The sequence below is a fragment of the Nycticebus coucang genome, chromosome 18 (genome assembly GCF_027406575.1).
Source record: "Nycticebus coucang isolate mNycCou1 chromosome 18, mNycCou1.pri, whole genome shotgun sequence".
NCBI classification, from domain to species: domain Eukaryota; kingdom Metazoa; phylum Chordata; class Mammalia; order Primates; family Lorisidae; genus Nycticebus; species Nycticebus coucang.
Genome location: NC_069797.1, coordinates 72,241,794 through 72,263,492, shown reverse-complemented (window position 1 = coordinate 72,263,492; position 21,699 = coordinate 72,241,794). Strand labels below are relative to the sequence as shown.

General features: G+C 55.0%; 1 protein-coding gene across 3 annotated transcripts in view; it reads left to right on the top strand.

The window, feature by feature from the left end:
* The window catches only part of SDK2 (sidekick cell adhesion molecule 2), a 294,538-nt gene that overhangs the window by 265,958 nt on the left and 6,881 nt on the right, over window positions 1–21,699 (top strand). For all 3 annotated transcript variants that reach the window (XM_053568347.1, XM_053568346.1, XM_053568345.1), the window contains 7 exons: window positions 1,115–1,252; window positions 3,441–3,602; window positions 5,677–5,802; window positions 10,111–10,275; window positions 11,521–11,661; window positions 11,929–12,067; window positions 13,690–13,816. In XM_053568347.1, coding sequence (XP_053424322.1) covers window positions 1,115–1,252; window positions 3,441–3,602; window positions 5,677–5,802; window positions 10,111–10,275; window positions 11,521–11,661; window positions 11,929–12,067; window positions 13,690–13,816 — 998 coding nt within the window. The remainder of the gene's footprint in view (window positions 1–1,114; window positions 1,253–3,440; window positions 3,603–5,676; window positions 5,803–10,110; window positions 10,276–11,520; window positions 11,662–11,928; window positions 12,068–13,689; window positions 13,817–21,699) is intronic.

Here is a 21,699-nt window from a genome sequence, read left to right as displayed (position 1 = left end):
CCTTGAGCATCTGTCCAACCTGCTGCTTCCTACATTGTCAGTTACAACGTGGGGAGTCTGTGCCTATCATGACCCTCTGGGAATAAGACCCGGCCCCCGGGGCAGCCTTTCCCTCTGCTCTGCTGGCTCCCCGGGGCCTGGCCGAGGCTGGGCTGAGAGTGAGCGTCTGGTGTGGAAGTGGTCTCCCTGCCTGTTTCCCACTCTCTGCCAGTGTCATCGGCCAGATGGGAGCCCCTGGGAGCCAGAAGGCTTGTGTTGCTGTGGCAGAAGCACAGAATGTTCTGTCCCATATCCCTCCCAGGAGAGGCAGGAAAGGCCCCCTGATCTCACCTCCCTGCTTCAAAGACACTCGTTGACTGTGCCTCCTGCAGCAGGGGCCAGAAGCAGGTCGCAAGTAGCTCCGGCCTGATGGGAGGCCACACTGGACAATAATAGCTGGTCATCCACACCCCCCACCCCAGCCAGCGAAGTGGAGTGCTTCCTTCCCCTCCTCTGGTCTCCCTGCGCACAGGAGCCCCTGCCCCCTTGTTTGCAGAGTCCCTCCAGGGTTCTCAGTCCAAGAAAACATTTCTTCCGGAGGGCTGGACTGTCCTTGGTTCTGGCCACCCCTAACAGCATGGTGTCTCCATAACAAGCCCCGGAACGCAGGGCTGGAAGGAAGGCCGTGTCTGTCCAAGGCAGTTCTGGCATCTGCTTGTTTATTGCCAAGACACCCACTGTCTTTTCTTCCACAGAAGCCAAAAGAGGAACCCCACAAAGTCAGGAAAAGACTTTGCCCACCGTCACCTGCAAGGGTGGTGGTGGGGGAGGACCAGCTTATCCCATACTCAGAGCTGGGGCTCAGAGCCACTCAGGAGGAAGGCTGAACTCCTCAATTCTAGTGAAAATAAAGTCTCCTTTTTTCCCAGTTCTTGGGACTCTGGAATTGGAAAGTAGAGGAGAGGAAGGGGGCCTGCTGGCCCCTGGTGACTCTCCTAACAGCCCCCACCATGCTAATTCCTGCTGTCTTGTTCTTGCTGAGCCAGACCCAGTACTCCTGCTGGTTCCCTGGAGCCAAACCCAAGGCATCCACAGAGGGAAGAAACCAAAACCCTTTGCTTGCTGTCTCCCGCAGCCCCCAGTGCTCCCCGCTTGGTCAGGTTCAGCGAGCTGACCACAACCTCCGTGAACGTTTCCTGGGAAGCCCCGCAGTTCCCCAATGGCATCCTGGAGGGCTACAGGCTGGTGTATGAGCCCTGCACCCCTGTGGACGGTGAGTAGGCCATCCCAGCACGCACCCCAGACTCTCGCTTTGCAAAAAGGCCCTCTCTCCTCAGGGGCCCCGTCATAGCCACTGCACGTGGGGTAGATGTGGCAAGAGTATCCCCACCTTATAAAAGGGGTCACTGAGGCCTGGACGAGAAAACAGGAGTTTCCGAGGCAAAGCAGCAGCAGACTGAGGGCAAAGTTGGAACAGGGGCCTGGGCTGTTAACTTCCAGGCAGGGAATTTTTAAATACCTCATATATCCTTCCTCTTTGGTCAATGAAAATGGGGGAGGGGTGAAGGGAACCTGGAGCCAGATACAGCGTCCCAAAGTGGACAGGACTGTCGGGCCCAGGAAGCAGGGGGATCCCCCAAGGTCCCACCCCATTCTCACTCCTTCCCAAACCTTAGGGTTAGTCCTTCTGTGTCTTTGGGGGAGAAGAGTCGGAAACCTTGTTGAGAATCGAAGCAAAGCCTTAGAACCTCTCCCCAGGATTGGGGCCACTGTACCCCTCTTACCATGTGTGGACCTCAGTTATAGAACCCTGCTCTGCAGTCAGCCCCCCATGTGTCCTGAATCCTGTTCATTCAAGCTATTGTCAGACCCTCCTTCACAGCCTCCCCTTTCCCCCAGGACCCATCAGGGACCTTGTTCCAGGCTGGGCCACACTGACCCTGACAGTAGACATCAGACACTTGCCAGCTTCCTACCCACAGAGGGCTGCCCAGCCCTGGGTGCTAAGCCTGAGCTCAGGTGAACAGTACAGAAACCATTGCTGTTTTGTTACCGGCAACCATCTTATGAGGACAGGGACTCAGGCAGGGTGGGGATGGGGCTTCTCACTGCCCGAGTCTCATTCCAGCGAGAGCTGGGTGTGGTGGCTTCTGGGTCACCAACCCGCTCTCACCCCTCCCGTAGCAACAGAGCCTGGCAAGAACAAGGCGCAGGGCCCTGGGAATGTGGCTATGGCCAGCAGTTCTGGGTCACCCCTGAGAACAATGGCCCTCGGTCTTCCTGCCACTACCTGGTGCCAGCAACTCCATGTGTGAAAACACCACGGGGCAGCTGAGCCCCTTGTGTGTCTGGTCAGGCGCATAGCCCAGGAATAGGGCAAAGGACAACAGTCCCAAAGACAGATGCAGGAACCTAGGACAAACTCTCTTCCCAGGAGCCTCCACCTGGCCCTCCTGGCCCAACAGATGTGAGCACTTTGCCTCCGGGTGCTCAGTCTGGTGGGATCTGGAGCACACGGCCTCCTCAGCACTCATGTTCCCATCCCCACGCAATAGCCCAGCCACCAAGTGTGGCTACATGCTGCCTGGCCTGGCCGGTGCAGTGTACAAACCCCAGTTCTTGCCTCCGCTCTGTTTGCTGTCAGCAGCAAACCAGCTTCCCAGGAACCCTATAGCCCCATTTCCTGTAGGAACAACCAAAGCCTTGATGTGGAGTTTGTTCAGAAGTGGGAGGAGCTTACTTAAGTCCCCAGGCCCCAGCCCCGGCTCCTGGTCCTGGGAAGCCTTTGCCTCTTTCAGGAAGGTGCTCCTGAGCATACATCATTCTATCTTTTAAAAAACAGATGGGCCCTGGGTGCGAATGGAAGCATTTGGATCTGGAAAGCACAGAGTGCAGACTCCCCTCCTGAGGGGTACCCCAAGCTCCCCCCCCTGCAGCTGCAGTCTGGGGATGGAAGAGCCTGGTGGGTGCAGGTGATGAAGGGTTCAGTGTGAGCTCCTGGCAGGGCTGGGGCCCAGGGGCCGGAGCTGGTCATAAGCACATCCCCTCCAACTCTAAACTTCTGTGCATCTTTACAGAAACACTGCCTGGTAAATTATCCTTAGAATTCTAGTTTTGTGGGAGGTTACCTAGGGGAATAAAATAGAGGTGTAATAAATTTTGAGTACAGTGGTTATATTACAGGATGGGGAGTTTTTTTTCCTCCAGATGCTGAAGGATCCAGGGGCTATTCAGCAGACACATAAAATATGCTGCTTTTCTTGAACTTACTTAATCATGGAGCCCTTTTTCCTGAGATCGGCTTCTAAGTAACGTGGGCAACGGCGCTGTATGGGGAGGGGTGACATTTCAGCCTGGTCTGAAGAAGCGAAGCCCCTGCCCAGTGTCCAGGGGCTCAAACCATGGCCACACCCCTTCCCCATGGCCCCCCTGCAGCTCCCACATGCTGTGATTACCCCCAGGAGTCAGCAAGATAGTGACAGTGGACGTGAAGGGGAGCAACCCTCTGTGGCTGAAGGTGAAGGACCTGGCAGAGGGGATGACCTATAGGTTCCGCATCAGAGCCAAGACCTTCACCTACGGGCCGGAGATTGAAGCCAACGTCACCACAGGCCCAGGAGAAGGTAGAGTGACGGGCCAACTGTGAGCTGCCACCCTCCTCATTAAATTGTTCAGCCCCTCACCCCAAGTCAGAAGGCCCTGGGTGTCAAAAGCTGTGCTAGACCCTAGGGACCCAGAGTGGGGCTCACTCTTTCCCCTGCTACCCAGCACGCCCCCCCCCCGCCGTTTTCCTCCCCCCTCCTACCCAACTTCTCTACTGTAGTTAGTGGTATAGTGTCCTTGGGTTCCTTAAGCCACAAACCCCAGAATGGCCCTTCCCCTTTCAGGCCCAGTACCCTTGGCCTGGCCTGACCTGGCAACTCTACTCCTTCCTTTCTAATGGTCCCTCCCCACCCAGTCCTGCCACCCCCATCACCTCTGTCCAGGAAGGAGGCAGCCTGGCAGGCCCCCACCTCCACCTGCTCAGAGCCATCTTCCCACCCCCAGGAACACCCCCAGCCCACTCCCTGCAGTGTTCCTCTGAGCTAGTGAGCGAGGTTTGAAAGAGACACACTCGGCTCCTGCTAAAATCACCATCCCAGGGTGGATGCTCAGAGATGCTCATCCCCTGGGGCTGAGGTGGGGCCCAGCAATCTGTACTGATCACAGGAGTCCCTGGAGGTTCCTGGGAAAGTGGCACCTTGAGAAACTCTTTGATGGAGCAGAGCCTGGCAACCTCTGTCCCACCACCCCTCCCAACCCTCCCACAGAATGCCCCAGCTTCCCTCCTCACCCCTCTGCCGCCCCACCCACCTCCCAGGCCACACTGCTGTGTCCTCCCTAAGAAGGAGCACAGCCCTTCCCCAAATCCCAACTCCTCCTGCACCAGGCACAGCAGCCAGGAGTGGGTGGAGACCCTGGGAGGAGCCCTGGGTCTGGGAGCCTGCCCTACAGAGTTGTCACTCTTCACTTTCTCTTTCTATGTGGTCACTTTCTACTCCTCACAGTCCCGTTCTGCAGAGAGGCCACAGGACTCCCTGGAACAAAGTGTTTAGAAGATGGCTGCCGGGGAGGGAGCCACCCCCATGAGACACACACACTGAATGTGCACACGCACACTTGCACAATCGCACACATGCATGTGCAAACACAAGCATGCACACATACACAGGCCCTGCCCTTCATCTGCCCCCAGTCCCAGCCCAAGCTGCCTCTCACCTGAGCTGGCTTCCTGGGAAACAAAGGCAGGAAGAGAGAGCTGGCAGGCGCTGGAGGGGAAGGACAGGAGAGGGCTGTCCAAAGATAAGGACCAGCTGTTCTGACCTGAGGCTGGAAGTTCCCTGGCCAGGGGTATGGAGAGGGCGAGGGAGGGCAGAGAGGACCCAGGAGGAGGTGGGGCTTCTCTGAGAGGGTGGACGGCTCTGCAGAGCAGAGCATGCAGCCTGGCGGTGGCTGGACTGGCTGGAAGCTTCGGTCCAGGAGGAGATGATGGCTCCCTCAGCCCTGACTGCTGTTCTGTGCAGATGGCCATGGGGGTCCTGAGGGCCACCCGACCCTTCACACCTCCCGGGCTATGTCCCCCACTACATGTGATCCCTGCTGCCCTTGCCCTGGGGCTATAGTCAGGATGATACCCAGGGAAGGAAAGAAGGAAGGAAATGAGGCCCTCCAAGCCCATGGGTCAGGATGGGTGCAGGGCCCAGCAGGGCTGCCAGGTTGTGTAAGTCCGGGCCGGCCTCCCATCAGGCTCACGGTCTCCACTGGGCCCTGGAGGAACTTCAGTGAAAGGCTGGACTTGGCTTTCTTCCTGGCAGAGGCCACCCAGCCAGCCTGTCACCCCCAAACTCTGTACTGACCCGTACCCTTGTCCCCCAAGCATGCAGGAGGCACCTACTGTGCGTCAGGCTCTGGAAAGGCAGCCCTCCCATCTGGGAGCGGTGGGCCTGGTAGGGACTGCACACTGTTGGGCCTCTGCATCGGCACCCCCAAGAGAAAAAGGGCTTGGGATCCCTTGTAGACAGGCCCCTGGCTTATTCCTCCTACCACAAAGGTCACCTCTCCTGCTCTGGCTCCAAGGGCCAGCAGACCAGCATGGGGGCTGGCTGGTGGCACCTCTGCTTTCCATATATCCCCTTACCCTCCATGTGTCGTTTGCAGGTGCCCCGGGGCCGCCCGGAGTGCCCGTCATCGTGAGGTACAGCTCAGCCATTGCCATCCACTGGTCCAGCGGAGACCCCGGCAAAGGGCCCATCACCCGCTACGTCATAGAGGCCAGGCCTTCAGGTGTGCCCCATCCCGCTGGCCCCAGCCCCATGGGGCCCAGATTCCACCCTCCCTGGGTGGAGACCTCCTTCCTCCCTAGTCCCTCCTAGAGGCACTGTGTCTGTCCTCTGCCTGGGAAGGACAGCTGATGTTGGGCTGAGGGCTATTGAAGAGTGGGATACGGGTGCCTCGTCAGAGCCAGACTCTCAGGGAATACCCAGGAAGCCCCCCAGGAACAGCTCTTGGTGCTGGTGTGGACCAACTTGGGCCAAGGACCTCGAGGAGGTTGGGGCACGAGCCCTGGGCTCCAGAGATTAAACATCACACCCTCCACATGACCCCACTGACCTCTGCCCCAGAGCTAAGAAGACCCCAGCTACCTCTTTGAGTCCAATCTCTGCCATCAAGGCTGTCTCAGCTGTTCCTGTAATTGTACCAACCTCTCCTGTCAAGCCTGAAATCGAATCACAAGAAATTCCAAAGCCATCAGGAGACAAGCGCCTGATAAGTCACTTGGGGGCCGTCCCCACTGCTCCTGTTTCACTGTCCTGACACCCGCTTCCTGGCTCAGCACCCTCATAGGAGCCTCGGCCCTGCTGGCTTCCCATGTTGCTAGGCATCTGAGTTAATCAGAGGTGCCAGAGTCAGCAAGGGCTGGAGGCGTAGTCTTTGCATGCCATGGATCCGTGCTTAGGTGACTGAAGCGGAGAAAAAAAAAGACTTTGTTGCCGCAGCCTGAATAGCAAATAATAATCATAGGAGAAGAATTCAAGTGTATCAGTAGCTCCTACATCTAAGGAGGAATACGGAAACATCCCAGGGATAAATCTTTAATACCTCAGGGTAGCTGGGTGCTCAGCACGCCGCAGCAAAGAGTTAATGTAATAATTCTAGTAGCTCCTGGAAGCCATTCCAATCCCTCCTTGCCTTAATCTTATGTTAATAATTGCAGTTGCAAGTAGCTAATATACCTGGCTGCTAGGATCCATTGCCACGCCAGAGGACACACGCAGAGCTGGCTCACTCCCCACTCCAGATGGTCCCTCCTGGCCCTCCGGTGCTGGCTGCCGAGTTGGCCAGGAGACCAGAGTGTGCTTCTCCCAGCCAGGGCCTGCACCTGTTTATTCCACCCAAGTGGGCCAGCCAGGGTGCCAGGCTATGGAATGTTGGCCTTGGACTTGGGCCCTATTGATTTTCCACTGTTCCCTGGGAGGCCCAGCATGGGACCCTGGTGTTCTAAGTTGGAGACCATGACTTGGCCACAGGTGTAATCAGGACTGAGAGTGAAAGGAAGGACCCCACAAAAGGCTAAGACTAAGGCAGTGCCCGACGCCTGGGGGTCAGGGTCAGAAACCAGATAAAGGAAAAAAGGAGGGCAGAGGGCCTGGGGCTGTCCCTGAGACTGACTGAGAGCAGGCTACTGACTGAGGACGGCGGGGGATTTCCTTCCCTCTGTGCCCCCTACCCCTTCTGGTCTTCAGGTCGAAAGCGCTCTTGTCCCATGGCCTCCCCTGCATGGCCCTTCTTCCTGCTACATAGGATAAATCGAACACGCCAGAGAGCTGCAGGGCACTGTAGGCCCAGGGAGAGATTCGCTCGGGGGATTTACAGGCCCAGGGAACTCATCCTGCTGCATGGCTAGCTCCCAGGGCTTAAGGCCAGAACCACAGTGTGACATTCTAGCAGCTTCTGGCCTGGCCTGGCTGCCCTGACCCCACCCATTGTCTCTGTGTGGGGTTAAATTATAGGCGGGAGGCCCTGCTTCTGGAAGGGGGCAGCAGGGTCCTCGGCAAGTAATTTGCCTATCCAGCAAATTACTAAGTGTGCACACCTGTCCTGGGCAACCAGAGTCAGGCCAGCTCTGCCACTTGCGGTGACAAGAAGTATGTGTGACCTCAGGAAGAAGAGTTCAGCTCTCTCCAAGCCCTAGTGTCCTCATCTGCAAAATGGGACAGTAGTTTTTCCTCTCACCACGGCTGTAGATATGAAAAGCAAAGCATGTAGACCCAGAATGCTTAACAAAGGAGTGGTGCCAACTTTTGTCACCATCCTGGTCATCAACATCATGACTGTTATTCGAAGATGAGTGAAAGAATTCAAAGTCACATGGGGAAAATGGATCTATACCCCAATACTTAAATTGCAAGACCCAAAGCGCCAATGCTGGACACCCATGCCACAAAAGGCCAGGGAGTTCCAGAAGGCTTCCCTTCCATTCATTCATTCAGTAGGCACTCAGAGGGAGCCAGGGCCAGCTGCTGGGCTGATGAATTCAATTTAGACATCCTAACACTCTGGGAGGCCAAGGCAGGTGGATTGCTTGAGCTCAGCCTGAGCAAGAGCAAGTCCCCATCTCTATTAAAAATAGACAAAGTTAGCTCAGTGCCCGTAGCACACTAGTTACAGCACCAGCCACATACACCGAGGGTGGCGGGTTTGAACCCACCCCGGGTCAGTTATACAACTGCAACAACAAAAAAAAATAGCCAGGCATTGTGGTGGGCACTTGTAGTCCCAGCACTTGGGAGGCTGAGGCAAGAGAATTGCTTAAGCCCAAGAGTTTGAGGTTGCTGTGAACTGTAACACCCGGCCCTCTACCGAGGGCGACATAATGAGACTCTGTCTCACCAAGATATATATATATATATATATACACTAGCCAGGTATTGTGGCTGAGACAAGGGGATCATTTGAGCCCAGGAGTTTGAGGCTGCTGTGAGCAGGAACCCCACGGCACTCTAGCCTAGGCTACAGAGTGAGACACTGTCTCAAAAAAAAAAAAAAAAAAAGGCAACTTAGGTGTGGCCCTTGCCCTTGAGGGGTTTCACAGCCCAGAAGGGGAAAGGATGGGGGGAGAGAGCAACATTAAACAAGAAGATGCGATGTGTACAAAGCAGAATCCTAAAACAAGCCTGACCAAGAATGACGCCGAGGTCTTGGCGCTCTCTGTGAAAACGGCTCTGAATGCAGACAGGACCCCCACGGCCGTTTCCAAATAGGGGGAATCCATGCTGGAGTGGGGAGGCTGCCCCCCAGTAGATCCTGCACACGCTTGGTCCAGAATTCACAAACGATGGTAGGGCAGTCGAGGCGCCCCCACTGGGGTACTCGGCGTATACAGCTGGCCTATGAAAGAGTGCGGTGAGGAAACAGGGAGAAGCCATCAGCCCAGTGTGGGTGGGAGCTGGGCCCCAGACCCCCCTGAAGAGCAACTCTGAGAAAGGGTCCGGAAGCAGACGAGAAGAATGGTGTCACAGAGGCCAAAGCCAGAGGTGCTTGGGTCGGGGGACTGAGGGATCTTTTGCTCCCCAATGGCAGCAGCCTAGAGGACCCACTAGCCACTGGGTGACCTCCCAGGAGCAGGCCATGGAGGGAGAACCTGTGAGCCTGGCCCACCAATGACCTTCCTCCACGAAGAGATTCTCTGACCGGGGCCCAGGGCAGCTTGACACTGCACTGGCCAGATGGGAGATTCATCCTCGGTCAAGCCAGGCTAGCCCTGGCTGTGAAGAGTGTCTGCCCAGGGCCCCTCTTGGCCTCCCCATCAAAATGCTGGATGCTCCTGGGCTGTGGTCGATGTGCGTCTCTTCCCTGGCACAGGCAGCTCTCTCTTTCCTTTTGAACAAAGTTGAGAGCAAATTATGTCCCACTGGGTGAGGCCCAGAGAGCCATGGACACAGGGAAGCCTGAAGAAAGCTCAGGAACTCAGAGATGGGGTGGCCATCTAAGCACCCTCTTTCTCCACTGATCTCTGCTCCTAAGAGAGGAGGCAGCTGAGAATGGGCCCTATCAAATCCAGGGAACTTGACCAATCTTAGGCAACCCAGATCCTTCCTGCAACTGCTACTGTAAAGAAGAAAAGACATTCTCTTATTTCATCTGATGCCACCACTGCCATATGTTTTATGCAGTGGTGGCATCAAATGAAAGGGGGTTATGGAAGCAGGGGCCTAGCTAAGTAAAGAAGGATATTCCCATGGGATAAAATCCTAGGCGGCCACTTAAAATCATGTCTGCCACCGTTTTCAATGACGTGGAAGCCGGAATGGGCAGAGTTCCTCCTGCCCACTGATGTGCTGAGCCTCTTTCTCTGGATGGTGGTGCTGGGTTGGTTGTGATAGTACCTTCTGTGTAGTACTTTTTATGTGTCATCTGTTTTAAAAGAATTGAAGGTGTCCTCTTATAAAACTCTGCAAACCACGATCTGAGCACCCACTGTGAGCATGGTGGTCAAGCAGGCCCGGCCCCCAGGGAGCACTGTCAGGACTGGCTGGAAGGGGGATTCTGTCTCCCCTCGCCTCACGGGGCTCCCTCTCTGTGCCCCTGCAGATGAGGGGCTGTGGGACATCCTCATCAAGGACATCCCCAAGGAGGTGAGCTCCTACACGTTCAGCATGGACATCCTGAAGCCGGGTGTGAGCTACGACTTCCGAGTCATCGCAGTCAATGACTATGGCTTCGGCACCCCCAGCAGCCCCTCCCAGTCTGTTCCAGGTACTGACCCGGGAGAGGGTGGCCCTTGGCAGAACCTGGTGACAGATGCTGGGCAGTGGGGAAGGAGAGGCACCTGAGTACTGAAGGCATGGGGGTGGGGATGGGAATCCATTGTCGTCTCCAGGATCCATAGCAGTCAGTGCTGGGGCCAGGGCCCAGGTCAGCCCTCAACTCCAGATGAAGTGGGAGCCTTGGATCTCTTGGGCTCCTATTCAAGAATCCAGAAGCTCTGGGTAGGGATGATACAATGGGCCAAGATGTGAGCTTCCATGTGCTTACTGCCCAGGAGATTTGAGGGTGCCAGGCCATGGACTATGTTTCCGTGGAAACCGTCCCCCAAAGATGACAAGTTAGCAGCCTGTGGAGCAGCAGCTGACACCGACAGGGTTTAGATCTACTGGGCAGTGCTCAAGTTGGGCAGGGTAAAGGCCCTCATTCTTCTTCATGTCCCAGAGCACACAAAGGACTCTAGAATCTAAACACATGACCTCAGATCTAATCAATAACCATCTTGGGTGCTCAGGCCCCTTCCCCAAGGCAGGACACTTAGCAGTTCCCCTCCAGAATCCTGCCATCTCCCCCACCCCCATGCACATCTTCCTTTGCCCATACTGATAGAACTAAGTTATGGGACAGAGCTGCTTCGGGTTTGAAAGAGAAGAGCCCACCCTTTGCTCACAACAGCTTGGCTAGTTCTGGATGGGTGCAGAAAGCAGAGTCACACGCAGCTTTAGAAGATGGGGAGCATGGAAGAGGCATTCTAAGACCTCCTTGCATCCATCCTCCCACCTGCTTGGCTTTCTGCCACCAGGAAAATAAATCAGTCCAAACTGAGCCTTAGGAAAAGCTCTCTTGGCCTCTTATAGGCCAGAGAGGCACATGTCCCCACACAAAGTTAGGTCTATTTGTCAAGGTAGCCCCTAGTCAAGGACCAAAAAAAAAGAAAAGTAGTGTACACACTACCAGTCCCCCACCGGTATCCTTGGCAGACATCACCAATCAACTCCAGCACTCTTTCCCAGTGAGTAGGGAAACAACCCCAGAACCCATCTCACATCAGCCCTTCAGGCAGCCCTTTACCCACTGACCAGACTGGCATTGAGATAAAACTGTCCCCACATTCATAGGGCAGAGACCCTGCCTTCCTGTGAACTCTGTGGGCAGTGGGAGGGTCCCCGCTGGAGCAGAAGGTCTGGAGGCAGGAGGAGGCTGAGCGCACTCAACCTGACACCACCTGTGTTCCAGCCCAGAAAGCCAACCCCTTCTACGAGGAGTGGTGGTTCTTGGTGGTCCTCGCCCTGGTTGGCCTCATCTTCATTCTGCTTCTGGTCTTTGTGCTCATCATCCGTGGCCAGAGCAAGAAGTACGCCAAGAAGACAGACGCAGGTGAGAGGACTAGCACTGAGCCTTGTGGGCTGGACATGACCTTCATGTGTCTGTCTCCCTTTAGGCCAGGGCAGGAGGTGGTAGGTGTGTCCTCCCAGCAGTGCACCTGCTGTTGCTAAGTGGCAGCCTGGGCTTCCTACACACAATCCTAGTCTCTTATGTTGGTCTCAAGTCCAGCAAGACAAAGGGGGGTGGCCCAGCCAGGTGGGGGGAGTGGAGTGGGAGATGGGCAGTCACGAGGTCTAAAAGACACCACTGTCATCCCAGGGAACAGTGCCAAGTCTGGAGCCCTAGGCCATGGGGAGATGATGAGCTTGGATGAAAGCAGTTTCCCTGCCCTGGAGCTGAACAACCGGCGACTCTCTGTCAAGAACTCCTTCTGCCGGAAGAACGGCCTGTACACCAGGTAGTGAGCCCTGTGCTTGGGGGCCAGACCCCAGCAGTGCCCAGAGTGGAGAACTCCAGGGAGGATCACAGAGCAGGCTGCACTTACTTGGCCTTACCCTGTCCTGGGAAACAGCATTCATGCCCTAGGGCTGGGAATGAACAGCAGAGGTATAGCCTTCTGATTTCAAACTGTTTTTTTTTAAGCACCAAAGGAAGCAAGAAAAGTTTCATCTTTTTCTGCTATACCCCTTGTAATGAAAGGATTTGTTTAGTAAAAGTTGGATTCAGTCAAAAGGCCATGCTTAAGGACCAGGAAGGTCACAAGTGCCTTAAGGCTGCAGGTTCCCTACCCCTGGCCTGAGCAGTACAGCTAGGGGTTATACTGGCCCCACCAGGCCAAGCTGCAGCCTGGGGGCCTGGGCACACCAGGGAGGTGGCTACTGAGGGCTCCTGCCAATGACAGCAGAATGCAAATAACTGGCCACGTTTTTTAAACCAACCTACTGCTATTTGGAGCTGACTGCTCTGGGAACTGACCTGCAAGTAGTCACTTGCCCCCGCAGGGACAGACTGGGCAGCCACACCTGAATGACAGAGCAGGACCCCCCCCCCTTTACTGCTGCTCCCTGACTGGCTGGACTGGGCAGGGGATGGGAGCTATTTGGAGCCATGGTAGCATTGCCCTACCCCTACGTCTGTCCAGGAAACCCTCTCTCCGCGTCCTTATTTATACCATTAGAGGACAGCGTTCTCGAGGGAAGGACGAGGCCAGTAGGATGTGTTCAGCTTCTGTTTGCTCCTGACGTCTCTTCCTATGGCCACTGGGCTGCCCATTTCCAAGGGCGTGTATGGCTGCTGGGCCCACCTGGCCCTCCTGGACATGACGTGGCAGTTTCATGCTCCCCTGAGCTGAGGAGAGATTGGGCAGAGAGGTGCCTGTCTCAGCCTCAGCCCTGTTGACATTCCCGGCTCGCTGGAGGCAGCAGGCAGGGAGTCAGTCCTCCCTCAGGGGAGCTCACAAAGCTTCTCTCTGTCTCCATCTTGGAGGGACCAAGCGACGTGTGTGTTCATCAGGCGGACAGCGGGAGGGGCTCGCGGGCTGGAGAGACTGAGCTCTCATCCCCTGCCAGGTCCAGCCTTCTGAAGAAAGAGCCATTTGCGGCTGCCAGGGCAGACCTAGCCGGACCCAGCATGGCCACTCAGGCCCGCCAGGCTGGCTCCAGGGCCCTGGCACATGTAACAAGGGGGCATTTCACCAGTAGCTGCCTCCTTCCCCGACCTCTCCTGGCCTCTCCCACCCACGGTGCGCAGCACACATACCCAGGCCTCCGTGTGTCCCTGTGCCACTGTGTGTACGTGGAAATGCCATTTGTACCAAACCAGCCCAAGGCTTGGGGCCCTGAACCCAGCCATGGTGACATTTTCCTCCCCCAGAGTGAGCAGACACCTCATTTTTCTCTCCTCATCCTCCTCCAGACTCTTTTCTCCAAAGCCCATTCTCTGTGAAGTGGACACAGGGAGGAAGAGGAGCACGGGGTGGAGGGGACTCGTGGGCACTTGCCCCAGGCCTTGCTGTGGTCTCCTGGCAGGGGCAGCTGAGTGGAGCCATTTCTCAGCCCCACTTCTCTGCTCTTTCTCCAGATCTCCTCCCCGGCCCAGCCCAGGCAGCCTCCACTACTCCGATGAGGATGTCACTAAATACAATGACCTCATCCCCGCAGAGAGCAGCAGCCTGACGGAGAAGCCCTCAGAAATCTCCGACTCTCAGGTAAGGGGAGGAGGGCCAGGTGCCCTGGAGAGGGCAGTGGGGCAGTGAAAGGATATAGCTTCGGAGTGGGCACCCCGGCTTCTTCCTTCCTTCCCCTATGGGGCCATACAGACTAAGGGGCCCAGGGAACTACCCCGAAGTCATATGTGGACCAGCTGCCACCTCCTGAGTTCTGCTCCGAGTCTGCACCCAGTGCCAGTGGGGTCCCTGGAACCTTGATCATACGAGGTCCCCATGAGACAGCACGGTTCTCTAGGCTGGCAGCAGTCACCCCATGTGCTCAGTTACTCAGCAGGCCTGGCCTACAATGACGCATGCTGAAGGCACAGAGAGGGACACTCCAAGGAGAAGGCTGACCTCTAGCCCTGCACTGAACAACCAGAGGCTTGAGCAAATGCTCACCTTAACTACTCAGATCAGTGCCCTGCAGCCTGAGGGTGGGAGGCAGTGTAGACCAGCAAGGCATTAAGCTTTGGAGGTTTGGACCTGAGTTTGAGCCCCGGCTTTGCTGCCTGCGCGCTGGGCATCGCGGGTAGTAGCCTCTTTAAGCTGCAGTTTCTCCATCTATAGAACAGGAAGGGATGAGAAGACTCTCTCAGGGGGCTGCAGGGACATCTGCGAGATGAGGCACAGGAGGGCTCAGCACGGAGCACGGCACGTGGCATCCATGCAGCCAATGGCAGCTTTTATACTGAGAGGACACAGAGCTTTAGGGAGCTGCCATTAGCTGGGTCACTCGGGGACGCTGTCCCAGGTCATGAGGGAGGCATTGAGTGCGTTCCAGCCATGCCACGTTGCAGCTTTTCTCCCCGGGCCTCGGCCAAGCCTGGTAGTTGCTAAGGAAGGGGACACCAAAGGCCACTGTATCCCATGCCCTGGACCTTTCTGCCCAGTCCTGGGAGAGGAGGCAAAAGAAGATGTGCCAGCAGGAAGCAGGGCTGTTGTCCGGGCCGAAGGTGCCTGGAAGCCCGGGGTCGGTGCAAGCTGCGGGCTCAAGCCTCTCACTTGCTGCTGTTTATTCGGCTCCAGGGTTACTGAGGGGCTTGGCAGAGCTGGGAAGGCTGGACCTAACCCCCTAGCTCAGAGCTGGCAGGGAGAGAGACCCCAACTTAGACTGGCTTAGTCTAGCTGGGACTCAGTGGAGGGGTAGAGCTGCCCTGAGCCCATGGGCAGCCACATTGATATTAGGGACTCACGAGGTCAGCCCACAGGGGCCTGGGTCCTTTTCCTCAAGTATAATTTTTTCTTCCCCACAAAGTTGGCAACCAGCATTCAACTCTAAACAGTCCAGGTAGAAGTCAGAAAGCCAAAAGGAACTCCTTCTGCTCGTGGGGCTGTGATACAGGATTCCTCTGTCAATGCAGAGGGATGGCTGGTAGGAAGGACTTCCTGTGTGACCCTGTCTGGCCACTCTGGACCTTGGCCTTATGCAGAGGACATTATTATTCCGCCCCCTTTGTCTATGCACTGACCTATTGGGCAGTGAGCCCTTTGAATGCAGAAGATACTGCCCGGGTATCTCACAAGCCTGTTGTCACCATCTCTGCATGAGTCTGAAGGACCCTCAGAGGGACACAGAATCATCCCTTGGCCATGGGGCCATGCTGGGCCCCCCCCCCAGCTTTGATGCAGTGGCCAAGAGAAAAGCCCCTGAACTGAAGAGCATCCTGCTTCAGAAGCTATTCCCCAGGCGGACAAAGAGTGCCAAAAATCCCCACTTGGCCTTCCATCTGACTTATTCAGAACAAGCCCATCAAGGGAACACTGTTTCCATAGCAACTTGGAGCAGTCACTCCCATGGAGCACATGCCCTAGAGAGAGGAGGCTTCCTGGGTGCAGAAAGCAGCCGCCTTGAGGGCAGGCAACCATAGTCCAGGCTCTGGAGACCTGCAGAGGTCGTCATGGTTCAAGGTTTGAGTCCCGCGAGGCCTGGTTGGCGTAGGCTTACTTACTCAGAAAGCCAAGTTCCACAGAGGCAGGAACTTGTGATGTTTCTGATCACCGTTGAATCTGTAGTGTCTTAAACGGTACATGGTACCTGGGCCTTCTGTCACTAGTCATTAAAAGAATGAAAAGCTAACCACCAGAATGGACTCAATAGCAAGTACAGGTCCCCAGGATAGAGAAACGAAGATTTGGGGCTGCAAAGTTATTGCTCCTTCCTGACCAACACCCAGACTCACACATTCAAAGAAGCGTGGCCCCTTCAGAGTAACACTGATGAGCACCGTGGCTCATGCGGTAATCCTGGCACTCTGGGAGGCCAAGGCAGGTGGACCGCTTGAGCTCACCAGTTGGAGACCAGACTGAGCAAAAGCGAGACCCTGTCTCTAAAAAATAGCGGGGCGTTGCGGCAGGTGCCTATAGTCCAAGTTGGCTCGGCTCCAAAAGACAGAAAGTACTAGCTGGGGTTGCAGCTCTGGCATTTCAGGGCCAGACACTGCACACAGGTCTTCTGGCTACAGTCAGCCACCTCCAGGTCCTACCCTGTCCCAGAGCCCCACCCACGGGCCAGTCATGTCACCCTCACTGCAGAGCTTTCTGGAAAAGCCTTCAGAACCCGCTGAGGAGATACTTGAGAGAACCAGATACTCACCTTCACTCCTGTAATCTGGTGCATTTGACAAGTAACTATGGGTTTTCTAAAAAAAAAACCCCAAACTCACCCTCAAAGAACAAAGAAACTCAAAGGAAGTGCTCTAGGCACTAGAGTCCTTCCCAAATCCTAGCAGCTTTAGACAATGAGGTCACCAGGAGGGCCCTTCGGGCCTTCCCTGAGGGCTGCTTAGGAGACACTCTTTTGGAGAGTAGCACATTGTCATGGTTAGGTGCCAGTGCAGGGTGTGAGTCCTGACACCTGCCCCTTAATGATTCTGACCTGGGAGGCCCGTCACAGCCCCTCACCCACACAGCGCAGGGCCATCCAGAGGCTGTCATGGGGACTACGTTAACTGAGCTGTGGCCAGGGTGGTGCAGTGCTAGGCTCATCACAGGGCTCTTGAAAATGTACCCAGGACAGTTTGGGTCTGTTTGCTCTAGAATTGTTCTTGAAAACCAGGCACTCAGCTGCAGGGTCACCATGGGTAGTCTAGGTCCTAGGAGGCTGTGGCCAGCACTGGCTTCTTCATAGAAGGAAAGCCCAGGAAGACACTGAGAACGTTCAGCTCGGAAGGCTTTGGTCCCCTGTGTCCCCCCATCCCACGGCCCTGGTATTCTGTACCCACTGTTAACTGTTAAATTGCTCCCATGCTGGCGGTGAATAGCCCCCAATTGTCACCAAGAGTGCCCAGGCAGACTGCTCTATGATTCTGTGATGACAGAGCTGTTTCTGACTGAGTGAGGGGATAAGGGGACCTGCTTCAGCTTGGGGGTCTCTCCTCCATGCTCCTGGGTCTTGTGTCTTAGCAGCAGCTCAGCCTGAGTGTCCACATCTTCCCTAGACAGTGAGCCCAGCTCCAGTGGGTGTGGAGGGAGAGACAGACACTGACTTCTCAATGCTTATTTTTGAAGCACATTGTTGTGTGACCGTTTTAAACTCACACTGAGTTTGTGTGCTTGAAGCAGGATATGTTTATTTCTAAATATTATCCTACACACATGCCTAGCACTGGCCTCCCTCAGAGACGTCATTCCTGCTGCTGCTCACTGGCGCAGGTGCAAAGCTGCTGGGCCATCTTGCCGTTTCTGGGGTGCAGAGCAACCACCCCTATGACTTTCATTTGGAGCTGATGATGGGGCCGCTTGCTGGAAGTTACCCTGCCTGTGACACTTCATTCACAGCACGTCCCTAAGGCCCAGCTGCCACTCAGATGTGGGCTGCTCAGTTTTGGCTGCTTAGGAGAGTGATCACCTACCTTGTTGAAGGCTCCCTTCCCCCTTCACTCCTAAGAGTGAGTTCTGTACACACCAGCCTGGTTTATATTCTAAGTCAGACCACCCAAATCGCGAATTCCAAAACTGGCAGAAATCTGCCTAGCCACTTCCCTGTGATATGGTAATAAACAGGAAGTCAATCTGACCTATAAACAAACACACAACTATAAGATGTGAGAAAGGCCAAATCCAGTGTGGGTGAGGGGCTAGAGGAGAGAGGGCCTGGCTCCCTGAGAAGGGGCTAAGGGTAGAGTTGAGCTGTGTCTCCAGGAGCACAGAAGGGGCGCCAGGCCGAGGGGAGGTGTGCCTAGAGACTGGAGACTGAAAGAGCCCATGGCTTGTTGATGGAGCTTCTAAAACTGCAGTGCGGCAGCATTCCAGCTGTTTTCAAAATAAGAGCCCAAGTTTGGTAGAGAAAAATATGTATTTACCATACAGATAAATCTCAACAAAAAAGGAGATTCCAGGCCAATGATACACGCCTTCCAATCTTGATCTTCAATTCTTTACAATATCATGGATGGACAGCCCCTTCAAGCACATTGTAATAGAATTAAGCTTATATGAAAAGTGAGAAGAAAATATATAGGATGAATCATATTTTCAGTACTATTTGTTGAAACCACAAATAGTGGTATGAGAGCTGTTTGCAGGTAAAGACAGAGACAGAGTGAGTCAGGAAGCCCCACACCTTCCAGTTACCTCTGCCCTATACACTGCACAGGTGAGACCCCCTGTGGCACCTGTGAGGAGTAAGTGATGGTTTGGCTCTCCACGGAGTTCATTCATTCATTCCTTGGTGAGTTTACTCAACAGCCACCATATTTTGCCTTGTAAAATGCTCTCCTGTATATAATGCATGCCCACATTTTTGGCCCAAACTTTCATGAAAAAAGTCTTATCTTTTAAATTTTTAATTCAAATTTTTGTTTGTGTGTAGGTAATTGTTTTATTTACAAAATAGTTTCACCTCTTTGTAAAGGCACATAGAGTGACAATTTTCCATTTTTCCTATGTATGGTGACTTTAGGGACACCCTGTGCTACTATCCTTATTTTTACCCTCAAAAATCTGAGCCAAGGGCAGCACCTCTGGCTCAGTGGGTAGGGGCACCCGCCCCATACACCGAGAGTGGTGGGTTTGAACCTGACCCCGGCCAAACTGCAACAAAAAAATAGCCAAGTGTTGTGGTGGGCGCCTATAGTCCCAGCTACTCTGGAGGCTGAGGCAAGAGAATCACCTAAGCCCAAGAGCTAGAGGTTGCTGTGAACTGTGAAGCCATAGCACTCTACCGAGGGCAACAAAGTGAGATTCTGTCTCGTACGGGGGGGGGAAAAAAAAAAAATCTGAAGGGTGGCGCCTGCGGCTCAGTCAGTAAGGCGCCGGCCCCATATACCGAGGGTGGCGGGTTCAAACCCGGCCCCAGCTGAACTGCAACCAAAAAATAGCCCGGCGTTGTGGCGGGTGCCTGTAGTCCCAGCTACTTGGGAGGCTGAGGCAAGAGAATCGCTTAAGCCCAGGAGTTGGAGGTTGCTGTGAGCTGTGATGCCATGGCACTTTACCGAGGGCCATAAAGTGAGACTCTGTCTCTACAAAAAAAAAAAAAAAATCTGAGCCAAAAAGTGCAATATACATGAGAAATATGGTATTTGTTCTACTATAAATGAGCGTCTACAGTAGAGGTCAAGTCAAACTCTTACAAAGGTTGCATTATAGTGGCTTAAATCTAGACCGTCTATGTGTAAATAATCACATTTTCATTTCTCATTAAAATATTATGGAACCCTTGGCGACTTCAGGAAGAAACTAGTGAGGAAAAGTCTATTTCCTGTGGTGCAGGGGCAGACAAAGTGCTGTGAGACCTCAGGGAAGGGGCCCCTCCACCTGGGGTCTCAGTTCTGCCTGGAGGAGGGGGCGTTTATTTGCCGAGCAACTAGTTCATGTGTAGAAGGGAGCCGTGTGGGTTCCAGGATGGCTGCAGCGATGGTCACAATCTGTCATTGCCCTCTGCTGAGTGGCTCTGACCTTTTAACCATGTTTGTCACTTGTCCATCTGGTTGTGATGCATCTCATAGGCTCAGCAGAGGCCGCCCCTCTTTTTTCTCCATGGCCCGACCCGCACAGACTCTGGCAGCCCAAACATATGCCGAACTCAAAACCCAAACATATGCCGAACTCAAAACACACTACAGGGCAGAGAAAGTCCAGGGAGCGTGACACACGGCTACACACGGGGCTCCTGCTATGTGCCAAGCCCCGTGTTTTGCATGTTCTAATTTAACCTCAAACACCCGCCATTCAAGTGGGATATCCCCATTTAACAGTTGGGGAAACCAAGGCTCAGAGAAGCCAAGAAGCTGTCCTCAATCACAGAGCTCAGAAGTTTGGCAGCTGGGATTCAGATCTAGGGCCCGCTGACTCTGAAGGCCATGCCTCCTGCAACCTGCCCTTTCCTGGCTGCCTGGCATGGGGTGGAGACTGAAAGAGAGAGGCCTTCACTGCCTCCAGCCTCACCTCAGTGGCCTCCAGAGAAGCCCCTGGCCACAGACATCTGTGACAGCTGAGGGGCAGGCACACATTGGCTGTCACTTTACCTATAAGGGTGTAAGGAGCACACTCGATATTATGTCTGAGCTGGCATTTTTCAAAGGACATTCCTGGCAAATTTCCAGCTGTCTTAGCACAGGAAACCCAGGGCCCCAACAACACTGCCTTGAGGGGCTTTGAGTGAGGTTTTTCAGAGGAACCCAGAGACATTCAGCACATCACCCCCACCCCCACCTTTAATCAGGGCGGGCCCCAGCTGGCTCCAGGGTAAGGGCATCCGAGGTCACAGGCCAGGAGACCAGCACAGAGGTGCTGCCAGCTTCAGGCTAGAATTGGTGCTAAAGAGGCCCTGGGACCGCAGATGTGGGAGGGGGCTCTAGCTTCCAGACTCCAAAGGAGCTGCACAGGGTGACTTCTGTGTCATCAAGAGTAACACATCCCTCCCAGTGTCATCAAGAGTAACACATCCCTCCCAGACTTCATGAGATTCAGCAACGTAAGGGTCCCCTGCCCGTTGCCTGTGGGGTCTGCTGCCGGATCATGAGGGCTGAAGATGAACAAAAAAGTGAAAGGGCTTAGTTCTGCCCCCGCTTTTCTCCAGGGTCCTCCTTCTTTCTGGCCCCCTCCCCACTGCCATCACCAGGCCTGGAGTCTGTGCTGCCCTCCCCAGACTCTGATAATTGCTGATTGAGTGGCTTTGAGGGGCTGTTAAGGGACTAGGGAGCTGAAGCTTGATTGCCTGGCGGTCTGGCGGGGCAGCCCCTGAAAGGCCCCCTTTGTGCTGAGCCAGTTCCTGGGAAGCTGCATTCAATTATCAAGGCCCATGAGAGTTGAAAGCTGCAATAGGAGCCCCTGGTCCCCCCTCACTTTCTTTCTTCTCACCCCACCCCCACCCCGAAAAGAAACAGATGTTCACAGAGTTGAAGGCGGGATCAGCAGTCGCTGATGCAAAGACCCCCTCCCTGGTCTTTGGAGAGCTGGTGAGAGAGGGCAGAGCAGGCTCTGCAGCCAGCCCGGCCGCTCCTGCAGCACAGCTCGGTTTGGTTCCCAGCTGCCCCTCTTTGTGCCTCCATCCTCGCAGGTTGCTGCCCACAGGGTGCCTGGCACCCAGTAGGTGGTCTGCAGACAGCCAGTGCCATGATGATCCTGCATGAATGGGTCCCTGGGAGGGCCAGAGAGGCCCGCTCCCCGCCACTTCCGGGCCAGATGTGCCCCCTCTTGGCACGTCTCTTGGGGTGTAGGGGCAGGAGCTAAACCTTCCTCTCCCTTCCCAGCTGCCTGAATGCTGAGTCAGCCTCCCCCACTTGGCTCTGGCCCCACTGATCCAGGGGGGCTTCTAGGCTGCTCACTCCCCCTCCTGAAGAGGCCCACCCTCACTCTCTCCTAAATAGTTCTTTGCACTGTGAGATCTGCCCATTCACAACAAGGACACTGAGGCTGAGTGGTGGCTCCAAACACCTTGC